The sequence below is a fragment of the Taudactylus pleione genome, unplaced genomic scaffold (genome assembly GCF_031769625.1).
Source record: "Taudactylus pleione unplaced genomic scaffold, aTauple2 ptg000019l, whole genome shotgun sequence".
NCBI classification, from domain to species: domain Eukaryota; kingdom Metazoa; phylum Chordata; class Amphibia; order Anura; family Myobatrachidae; genus Taudactylus; species Taudactylus pleione.
Window position 1 is genome coordinate 23031551 of NW_028284421.1, and position 12171 is coordinate 23043721.

The 12171-nt window shown below is 46.6% G+C and overlaps 1 protein-coding gene across 1 annotated transcript in view; it reads left to right on the top strand.

The window, feature by feature from the left end:
* Positions 1-391: 391 nt before the first annotated feature.
* The window catches only part of LOC148540421 (synaptotagmin-4-like), a 38579-nt gene continuing 26799 nt past the window's right edge, over positions 392-12171 (top strand). The window contains exons 1-2 of the mRNA XM_088446117.1: positions 392-792; positions 6497-7356. Coding sequence (XP_088302243.1) covers positions 624-792; positions 6497-7356 — 1029 coding nt within the window. The 5' untranslated portion in view covers positions 392-623. The remainder of the gene's footprint in view (positions 793-6496; positions 7357-12171) is intronic.

The following is a 12171-nucleotide window of genomic DNA, read 5'->3' on the forward strand; positions in this document are numbered from 1 at the left end:
GTTTCGCTGTGTAGTGCCGTCTGGTTGCACATGGGTTAAAAGCAGCTTGGTTTTGCATGACTGCTTCCAAAAAAAACAATTCACTTTGACATTGCAGTGTGGAGACAGGAGAAAAAAAGCTTTGTGATTCATATTGGTAGCTTTGTCCTACTGAATGTTCTCAGGCTCAGAACCTGAAGCATAACTACACTTCTTTACTGTTTAAAGATCACTATTCAAAATATTACCCCTGTGAAGGGTGGTGAGAGCACCCAGGGGACTAGCAAAGGGAGTGCATGATTTTTCTGTCCTCCGTTCTCTAATGCAGTTGGCACAACAGACGGCATTGCGCAGCCCGAAAAAGAGGGAGGAACTTAGCTCAGACCTTGTCAAAAAGGGCCCAGTGGCCAGTAGCATCGACTGTTGTTGACAAGGTGACCTCCTGCTTTGGTAGAAACTTGTCTTTGGGAAATGAAGGTGTCTCCTGCTGCCTAGAAATATCAACATTGCAGCTTTAAGGATGAAGATGAAGGTCACAGGTTAGAGCTAGAGATGCTCTAACCTATCCAGATACACACGACATGCAGAAATTGTTGAGCTTCCCTCAGGACCACATCAGATGCTGTGTCTGAGAGCAGTGAGGGATGATGGACAGTGAGTGCAGGATGGCGGAGCTGGCAGAGGAACAAACATCCCCCTGGGCAGTGTGTCACTCGGTTATCTTCTTCTGCTCCAAAGGCATGATTGAGGGTGTGGTGGTCTTTCTCTTCATTTGGTTGCTGATTCAGGTCCTCCTCAATAAACATCAGGAAGGTACAGATCTGCTTATTACCCCCCAGCCCCCCTCTTTCTTTCCTGCATGGACTTTTCAACTGTCTCCAGACATTTCTGCTTCCTTTACTGCTATCCAATCTTCCTCTGCTTTTTTTCATTACACATTCTACACTTTACTTTTCCATCTCTTTCTCTCCCCTGCTGCTCTTATTGCTGCAATTTGCCAGGCCTTATAAACGAGTAGTTAGCAAATTAAAAATATTTAATTTACATAATTTTTTTTCCAAGTGGTCTCTCTCTCTTCTGTATTACATATTATTATGCTGTAGAGTCCAGCTGCTTCTCCACCTTTTACTTTATTTTGTTATCCCAAGCCAAGATATCCAACCTCATATTATTTCCTGTCCATATTCCATTCATATTATAATCAGGGATGTGGGAGGCAGCTGTCTCAGGCTGGAGAGAGAATGAGATGGATATGTGTATTGCATGGCAGACAGCAGAAAGACTGGAATAACATAATGTCATCTATGTACTGTAACTCCATATTACTGGTCAATCCCAACTCTCCATATAAATGTACTGTGTATGTGTTGTGCTGTATGATCGCTTCAGAGGGCTACAAACAAACATTCATTCTTCTAAATAAGAACATATTTTTAAGTCAGTCTACTGTTGTTCCTCAAACTCATCCTAATGAAAGAAATTATAATACCAGACTTTTAATACTCTTTATTAGGTGCGTCAGGCACTCATCACGTATATTGTAGGCTCTTAAGAGCAATAGGATGGTATATTAGTAAAATATTGAGCACTGGTCAGTAGTGTGATCCTTTTGAATATATTAACACCTCCAGCATTATATAGTGTCTCTGCTGTTTGCTTCACCACTTTCTGTCACCAGTAATGTAGCAAAAAGAATTTGAGTTGTTGTCAATGAGACTGAGCTGGTGCAACCCAGGAAAAAGCTACAACGCATAACAGTTTGGGTTATAGGCATGGCTCAAAGTTTACCAAAAACTTTTTCATGGGGTCAAAAGTAACTGTCCTTACAATACTGTGCACTGTAGCCTGTGCTGTAGGTGTTAATATAGTCAAATTGCTAAATCCACTCTATGAGCAATGTAAATCAAGCTGACCCTGAAGAAGACTTCTTCACCCTGAGTAAAGACAGATGCAAGACCTGTCATAGTGTTAAGAGGACTGAGAATAGAAATGAGAGCAGACACAACCTAAGGAGGAGGCAGACATGAGACAAGGTAGTAGGAGAGGCAGATGTATTGAGAGCAGAAACAAGCTAAGGAGGAGGCAGATATGAGACGGGGTTAATACAATTAGAGCAGACACAACCTAAGAAGGTGGCAGACATGAGACAAGAGGGGATTATACAATGAGATCAGAAACAACCTAAGGAGGAGCAGGACATAGATAAGGGAGTAGGTTGTGTGATGACATCCAGCAGAAATATCCTAAGGAGGCGACAGACATGAGACAAGGGAGTAGGGTGGGTGACACGATGTGAACAGCAATAACCTAAGGAGAAGGAGGACAAGGGGGACTATGGGGGGAGGTGATGCAATGTGAGCAGCAACAACCTAAGGAGGAGGACATGAGACAAGGGAGTAGGAGAGGGGTGTGCAGTGAGAGCAGACAATCTAAGAAGGTGACAGACATGATACAAGGAAGTAATGAAGGGGTTATACAATGAGAGCAGAAACAACCTAAAAAGGAGGAGGACATAGATAAGGGAATAGGTTGTGTGATGACAGCAGAAATATCCTAAGGAGGAGACAGATATGAGACAAGGGAGCTGGTGGGCTGATGTGATGTGAGCAGCAACAATCTAAGGTGGAGGAGGACATGAGACAATGGATTTGGGGGGTGATGCGATGTGAGCAGCAAAAACCTAAGGAGGAGGACATGAGACAAGGGAGTAGGGTAGGGGGGTGCAATGGGACCAGACACAACCTAAGGAAGAGAACATGAGACAAGGAAGTACGGGAGGGGGATGCAATGGGAGCAGACACAACCTAAGGAGGAAGAGGACATGAGGCAAGGGAGTAGCGGTAGGGGGTGTGATGACAGGGTATGCAGTCGGGAAGCTGGCGGATGTAATCCCGACTGCTTTATCCCGGCAAGGGTTAAATGACAGGCATCTAAATCTAGACGCCTGTCATTTTACAGACGCCGGGAGACTGGCGCCCGGCATCCCGATCGAAGGGCGACTTAGGGTTAGGCACCCCCCCGGGGGACTTAGGTTTAGGTGGCGGGGAAGGGGGGGTTAGGTTTAGACACTTAGAGGGGGGATTAGGGTTAGGCACTTGGGGGGAAGGTTAGGGTTAGGCATCCCTAAGGAGGGTTAGGGGGGGAGGTTAGGTTAGTAAATACTTACCTGGGGACGATCGGGATTTTCACCCATGTCGGGCAGCCGCTGATCGGTAATTCATACCGATTCCGATGACAGCAGACACAACCTAAACAGGAGGGGAACATGACAGCAGACACAACCTAATTAGGAGGCAGACATGAACAAGGGAGATGGGGGTTTACAATGAGAACAGACACAACCTAAGGAGGCAAACATGAGACAAGGGAGTAGAGGAGGGATCAAACGATGAGAGCAGACACGACCTAAGGAGGAGGAGGACATGAAACAAGGGAGTAAGGGTAGGGGGGTGTGATGAAAGCAGACACAACCTAAGAGGGTGGCAGACATAAGACAATGAAGTAGGACAGTGTGTGATGAGAGCAGACACAACCTAAGGAGGCAGCAGTCATGAGATAAGGAGGAAATGTAAGACAAGTTGTACAGACATGAGACAATAAGTCAGGAGGGGAAAGATTTACACTGCCCACTTCTACTCCATCATGCTTCATTAAGGCACTACTGTATAGACCACCCACAAGGAAGCTGTATGACCAAGGCAGACACGCAGAACAAATCAGCCATGTGGATGAGGATTACATGGCTTTTCTCCAACTCCCCAAATTTACAAACACAGTTTTACAGGATTAAGTAGTTTTGACCCATGCTAGCACCAAAAACATTTGTATTATCATCTATAACATTTGTATAACTCTTTATAAAGTTGGTACACATTATTTAGACAGTATCTCTACTTAAAAACTGGATTTCCCTACGATTGTACAGCACTATGAGATATGACCGTAATCATTGCTGGCAGTTCGAGTACCAGGCATCCAGCCTGCAGCATCTGTACAGCTCAACATATCCTACCTGTGGCACCACTTCTCCTGTGACAATCCAGCCCTGATACCACTGCTGAGATAAAGTGGAGAAGTTGCTCAAAGCAACCAATCAGCTTCTAGCTGTCGTTTATCTAGCACAGCCTCTAAAACGGGTGGGCAATAAGCGGCCCTCCGGCTGTTGTTGAACTACAAATCCCAGCATGCATTGCAACATTATTAGCATGGCCATATAGCAAAACTGTGGCAGGGCATGCTGGGATGTGTAGTTTTACAACATCTGGGGGGCCGCTTATTGCCCACTCCTACTAAAAAATGACAGTTTGAAGCTAATTGGTTGCTATGTGCTACTTCCCCACCTTATCTTCCTCCACCACTTGATAAATCTCCCCCAGAATAATTCCTTGTTCCTATTAATCTGTATTACACTGTAATTAGAGTATCATGTCCAGTGGCGGGCTGGGCCGGGGGGCAGGGTGCCATGTGCCCCCCGGGCCGCAGCATCATGCGGGCCGGTGCAGTCGGTGTCACTGTGACACAGACTGCACCGCTTGTGTAGCGCTGACCGGACGGAGTTCAGTCAGCGCTATACTGACAAACACACAGCCGCCGGCTTCGGCAGCTGTGTGTTTGTTGTAAGCAGCAGCCAATGAGAGTCTGTCAGACTCTCATTAGCTGCTGCTGCTGCGCCCACTGCGGGAGCCGCTCCATCTTACGGCTCCCGCAGTGGGTAATGGGAGAGACGTCATGATGTCATATGACGTCTCTCCCATAATGCAGAGCGGCCCGGCCCGGGAGGACAGATGGAGGAGCAGATGGCGGCGGCGGGAGCGGGGATTCAGGTAAGTGTTTTTTTATTTTATCTTTTATATTATGTGTGTCTATCTACTGGGGGGGGGGGTCTGGCACTACTGGGGGCACTACAAAGGGGGGGACTACTACTACTGGGGACATTACAAGGGGGGTGGGGGGACTACAACTACTGGGGACACTACAAGGGGGGGACTACTACTGGGGGCACTACAGGGGGGGGGACTACTACTAATGGGGGCACTACAAAGGGGGGGACTACTACTACTGGGGGCACTGCAAAGGGGGGGGACTACTACTACTGGGGGCACTACAAAGGGGGGGGGGACTACTACTACTGGGGGCACTACAAGGGGGGGGACTACTACTGGGGGCACTACTGGAGGCCTGCATAAGGGTGTTCTCTCCTGTGGCACACGGGGGCACTGCATATGGGCACTATGACAGGGGGCTGCCCATATCTTTATTTTTACCTTACATTAATCCCATATGGACCCGCCTTCTCCCTGGAACACTTGAGGGGGGGGGGGCGCCGTAGCACGCATATTCTTCGGACACCCTGGCTACACGCTACTCGTCTGCCAGGGCCGCCTGCATGCATTTGCCCCCCAGGCTAAAAGTTGCCAGCCAGCCCCTGATCATGTCAGATAATACTGCCTTCTAATGTAGGGTTATTTTCTGTGGAGTACTGTGCACAAGAAATACATTTATACACAGGTACACACATATATATCCCATAATCTTGTTTATCATTAGGTGCACCCTTGCACTTTCACTGCTAATTCTTTTCCATGCTCTATTTGCCTTTTAGATTCTGTTTTCTTATCAGCAAGCCTCAGGAGATTAAAGTGTTATTCTTTCCATGACCAGACTCTGACCTGTTGCTATTATTTAATAAATCTCACAGAGCAGACGTCACATTGCCAGCACACATGTTTTTGGACACAAATAAACAGTATGCAGAGCATTGCACAATATAGACACTAATGGGAATGGTCTAGCAACTATTCACATGTGGTATAGTAAGGAGTGGACCAGTGTCAGCTAAAGGTTAGAGAGCTCAGTTGTTAAAGCAAAGGACAACTACAGCATTAGGTATGATCTTCTTTCTGACAAACGATAGTAGTACCTGTGCCTCTTACCAGGGCTGGATTAAGACCCCTTGGAGCCCAAGGCAAAATACCGGTTAGGGTTGCCACCTCATCCCTTTAAACAAGACATATATGAATTCATACTTGCCTACTCTGTAATATTGTCTCTGTACAGCGAGGGATGGGACCATGATGACACGATTGAGCCACCACGCCACCCGCACTGCCCACGTATTGCCATGCCACGCTCACCGTGTGTTAGGGGACAGACAGAAAGTCCGTTAACGTGTACAGATTACACAGATTCTGTGGCTGGCTGACTTCAAGTCTCCGTTTTAGGGGGGCCTGCCAAATTGAACAATCACTTATAGGCGGGTCCCTGCAGCATGTGTGTGGGAGATTGGCGGGTCGCCTGTACACTACAGCAGATGACCGATATATCTTTCAGATATATCTGCTATCTGTTGTGCTGCAGGGCCCATCCGATCTGTCTGTGAATGCCCCCCCTCCTTGTGCCACGCCACGCCCCCCGGCATGCTGACCTGGGGGGGGGCGTGAGGATGGGAAATAAGAAAATTACAGCTCTGCTTCCTGTATGCCAATTGCATTTATGTAAAATCCCTTCTTTTGCTCAGTCCATTTGCAGGTGCTGCTGGGAGCTGGTCTGGCACTTCTATGTTTCTGTCTTCTATTGGGCTGCGCCATCTGTTGGCACAAGAGACGCAAGCAACAATCTGCAACCAGTACTGATGGTGGAGACAAAGTCTTGGCACAGCAATGTAACACAAGTCTAGAGCTGTCTGATAGCATTGCACGGTCTATTCCTGTTGCTATTCATCAACAATATCAGACCTTGGATGGGGATATTATACCTAACCTTGGGGGAGAGGATGTATCACCAGTTCAAAAGGTGCTATCTGAGAAGAGTCTCCATGTTAGAGCCTCTCTACCTAGCCTCTACCAACTGTCATCAAAGACGAAGCGTGGTTTAAAGCGCAGAAGCACTGTTTTTGGAGACGGTTCACTAGAGGGGGATCGTGCCAAGTTGGTGAGGGTGCCACTCTCTCGCACTGAACCAGATGGACTATCAGGGATCAAACAGACATCTCAGTCACTTGTGCACTTCACCCTTTGTTACTCATTAGGCGATGAAGCTCTCACTATTATTGTTACCGGCTTCTCCAACCTGCCTAAAAGATTGTATCAGAAGAGGGAGTCCTTTGTCAGGGTCTACCTCCTACCTGGATTTGTGGAGCCATATCCTGGGCAAATGGAAGGTCCCGATGGAGCACAAAAGTTTACTTTCTGTGGCATTAGCCCAGAGGAGCTAAGGGAACGGACCCTGAGGCTAGCAGTATATGCTCGGGAAAAGAGTACTCTGAGGGAGGGATTTATTGGGGAAGTGCTGCTCTCCTGCTCCCAGTTGGATTGGTACACTCAGGGAACAACAGGCTTTACAAGAGAACTGTCAATGACCAAGACAAAGCTCAAGAAGGTCAGTGCTGCTCTCACTGCCTGCATGATAAACTGAAATACAGTAACGATCATTTAGGAGCTGCAAATGTGCAAAACCACAGGGGAAATGCTCATGTGTGATGTCATGCGCCTACTCTGAGCCTAGTTATACAGGGAAATGCTCGTGTGTGATGTCATGCGCCTACTCTGAGCCTAGTTATACAGGGAAATGCTCGTGTGTGATGTCATGCGCCTACTCTGAGCCTAGTTATACAGGGAAATGCTCGTGTGTGATGTCATGCGCCTACTCTGAGCCTAGTTATACAGGGAAATGCTCGTGTGTGATGTCATGCGCCTACTCTGAGCCTAGTTATACAGGGAAATGCTCGTGTGTGATGTCATGCGCCTACTCTGAGCCTAGTTATACAGGGAAATGCTCGTGTGTGATGTCATGCGCCTACTCTGAGCCTAGTTATACAGGGAAATGCTCGTGTGTGATGTCATGCGCCTACTCTGAGCCTAGTTATACAGGGAAATGCTCGTGTGTGATGTCATGCGCCTACTCTGAGCCTAGTTATACAGGGAAATGCTCGTGTGTGATGTCATGCGCCTACTCTGAGCCTAGTTATACAGGGAAATGCTCGTGTGTGATGTCATGCGCCTACTCTGAGCCTAGTTATACAGGGAAATGCGAGCATTTGGCAGTTTGTAAAACACTGCGGAACCATATAAATAAAAGATTATAAAATGAATTTGCAGGCTAGGATGGGGGTACCTGTGGAGGTGCAAAACCAAATTAATGGAAGGAATTGGGCTAATTGAGGGTGGTCTTTGCTAAGTGTGTGCCTTTACTTTTACATTTAAATCCAGAAACAAAATGTTATTACCTAAATGAGGTACTTTGACCAACTGGATAAAAACATTGAACACACACAAGTGACAAATGTAATTAGTAAAGTCCCTCTAGCTCCAATATGAAACACATAGGGAACAATGCTATTAGCTCCGAGTCCCCTCGTGGTACGAGTAAGTGCGGCTTTATGATTCTACTCACTGAGTTCTGGTGTTGTTTTTGGCGTTTCTATACCATTGCAATGGAGATTAATCCAAAGACTTTGAAGTGGGTGTTTACTTTCAAATGTGTTAGGTATGGATATTGTGATTTAAAAAACCTTTGTGTGTTTGATGTCTGCATTACAGTGTTCCTTTCATGGCTAAGTATACACTAGTATAGACAGGCTATTATTGTGTATCATAGCATGTTTATATAAAGAAAATAAAGTGTAGCGCTTACCATGTTATGAGACCCCCTTAGGATTTCAGCAGGGGCTGATCGTTCATATTCTCTACCAGGGCTTTCTCGCTGGGCTTGTGACCTATTGGGGCTGTCTTTGATTCCTGTTAACCACCATCTCTCTTTTTTTGTGTCCCTGTATTCGTCTACCCTCCTACTCCATACTCTGGTGCTATACACACCACAGGCAGTGGCAGAAGTTTATCAGCAGTGCCAGGAGGAAGGGTCTTCCTCAAAGCCCATTCCTAACCAACCCCTTCCAGTGTCTTTTATGTAATATCTGCCTGCATTTGCCATAATGTGTGAGTCATTTCCATAATACATAGTGGTACCTCTCATCCAGGATAGGTATGAGGAGCAGGGGTTAGCGGGCAGTGTGCCCCTGTGTAGACATGTGGACAATTGTGAAGAGGTCCCGCTGACACCCCTGCCCTGCGATAGTGACACGGACATGGTGTATTTGCACTAGCATGAGTCAGAACAGTCTCTTAAAGTAAATATAGCAATTAAAAGAACTAGTAGACCTTAATACTGGACCAGCCCGGGGACTCAGCCAACTACTGTACCTGGCAATGCTTCATTTGCCTTTGGGAGATAGGCCACTGACCACGGGATTAGAGAGATGTGCTGTTCTACTGCCCCAAAATGGTTTTACATTGCAACCATCAGTATGCAATAATAGGGGCTCACAAAGAGGTGTGGCCTGTCAACAAGCAGAGAAGGTATGGTGGCACTCAGGAAATTTCAGTTAATAACAGAACCACCTGATTTTTCCAGGGCCACATATATATCAGAAAAAAATATGACCGCGCTCTGTTTTACCTATATTGATGGTACCAGCTGCGTGGCAGTATTAATTTCATATATGTATTAAAAACAGAAAGACTTTTGCAATAATATACTGCAAAACTGTATCTGGCGATAGATATGTGACATGCCTAAGGTGATTGAAGATCTTTAGTATTGGATTTCAGACCATTCCAGTGGTTCTTGCTGCTTTTTCCTTCCCACGTCACAGCAGAGAGGAAGGTGGTCCCCAATCCCAACACAACACTTGACAGTAAATAAAATAATGCTCACTTTATTTAGTTGGAACTCTTTGACAGTTCTGGATCTTCCCATGCATATAACTATCAATAATACATTACACTCTAAAATATATTTATCCAACACTTAGAGGCATATCCAATTGGGTGCGAGGGTCAGCGAGGTAAAAACCTTGCGCCCAATTTAGAAATACCGTGGGTATGCGCACTCCAGGTCCCCGCAGTGTTCAATTCCAAAAATACTGGTCGCAGGGTTTTCAGCTATGAAAACCCCACGGCGCGTATTTTTTACTGATAAAAAAAAAACCCACTTACCTTACCGGGGGTCTCCAGTAGTCTCCGTGGCTCCCGGCGGCCGGCCCTCCCTCTTCTTACTGGAGAGGGGGGCTGCTGGGAGTCCCAGGGGCTGGTGGGAGGAGTTAGGGCTGCTGGGAGATGTAGTTCTCCCAGCGCCCATTGCGGGGGGGCCACACTAGAACTGCGGGGGCACACTGACATCGGGACATACTCATGCATACACCACTCACACTAACATACTGCTGCAGAAGAGCCATCTCCCGACGCAGGATGAAAAAGACAGCGCTGCTGGAGGTAAGTAATAAAGGATTAATTAAGCTAATTGGATACTTCCAATTGCTTAATTAGTCCTCAGGGGGGCGCTGCGGGGGTGTCAGAGCAAGTGTCGGTGATTTAACCTAAAATCAACGATTTTAGGAAAAATCACGCTTGCTCGGGAGGTGCGTGGAGAAAAACCTCCTGACGAGTGTTTAATAAAAAAACATGCACCTAATAGAATAGCAAAAAGCCCGCACCTGCAGGAAAAACCTTGCAGGCACAGGTTTTTTGCTATTCTCGCAGCCTATTGAATATGCCCCTTAGTATAAAATTATGGCCTACTACTGATACTGGACTGCTTTGGAGATTACCAGCATCAAAATCCCTAACAAAATCAAGTTTAGAACATATAATTCAGGGCCTGATTCAGAGCCGGACGCTATTTGCGGACGGTCGTTCCAAAAAGGGGGGCCGGTTATTTAAATTGAGCGCTCGCTCTTTGCGGTTTGTTGACGCCTCTATGTCTGAGCGAGCAAAAGAAAAATTTGCTCGCTATTTTGTAAAGACGCCCCTTTGCCGTTCGCAACACATGTCATCTCCGGTATTTATTAAATTAATCAGGTACATCGAAAGGCATCTGAACTGCTCGCAGTGCTTGTGGTAGGTTTTTCTTACCGCTATCACTGCGAGCAGTTCAGGCTAAAAGACAATCAAGTGACGTGGTCGATGACGCTCCTTTACTAATTATGCACACCCATTAAACGCCCTTATGACCATTTGGCACGCCTGCGTTCGGATCTCCACTCCCCCGTTTTCAAGCACCTTTCCCTGTTACCACCCACAAACGGTACATTCTGTCAATCAAATTAGCAGCCCCTCGCTGTTTTGCGAGCACACGATTTCCGACCGCAATGACTGGTTTGCGCATGCGCATTACGACCCATACGCATGCGCAGTTGTGCGAACATCGCTCAGAGCGAACGAGCGGCCGCTTACAAGCGGCTCCGAATCAGGCCCTCAGTGTTTAAGTAACATCCCAATTCAGTATTGTTCACTACCTTTACTCTTCCTTATTGGTAATACCCTTAATGGTGATTGCACTAACTCATGCTCCACCCTTACCAAATTGGTAGCAGTAGGTTAATAGCTACAACCTATTACCATACTAGCATAAAGTCCTAAGCATATCTATAATACAGTAGCATATAAAATAGAGATCACTGTGGATACACATTTGAGGCTCTATTTACTACAATCCACATATTGAATGCAGATTGTAGTGTGATATTATCGATTGAATTCTCATTGCGAATTCAGGCAATATCACAGGGATTTACTACAAATCCCTTGCAGGGACAGAGGGCCTGATTCAGAGCCGGACGCTATTTGCGCTCGCTCGTTCAGAAAAAGGGGCCGGATATTTAAATTGAGCGCTCGCTCTTTGCGGTCTGTTGACGCCTCTATGTCTGAGCAAGCGAACGAAACATGCGCTCGCTATTTTGTAAAGACGCCTCCTGGCCGCTTTCATCCTTCGTCATCTCCGCTATTTATTAGATTAATTGAGTACATCGAAAGGCGTCTGAACTGCGGTTGGATTTTCCTACCGCAATCATGCGAACAGTTCAGGCTAAGAAACAACCAAGTGACGTGGTCGATGACGCTGCTTTGTTAATTATGCACACCCTTAAAATGCCCGTTTTGACCGTTTGGCACGCCTGCGTTCGGATCACCACTTTCCCCTGTTACCACCCACAAACGCCTCATCCTGTCACTCAAATTAGCAGGCACTCGCTATTTTGCGAGCGCTCGATTTCTGTCCGCAATAACTGGTTGGCACATGCGCATTACGACCCATACGCATGCGCAGTTGTGCGAACTTCGCTCGGAACGAACGAGCGGCCGCTTACAAGCGACTCTGAATCAGGTCCAGAGCTTGCGAGAAAGCTCTGTTCCTGCGAAT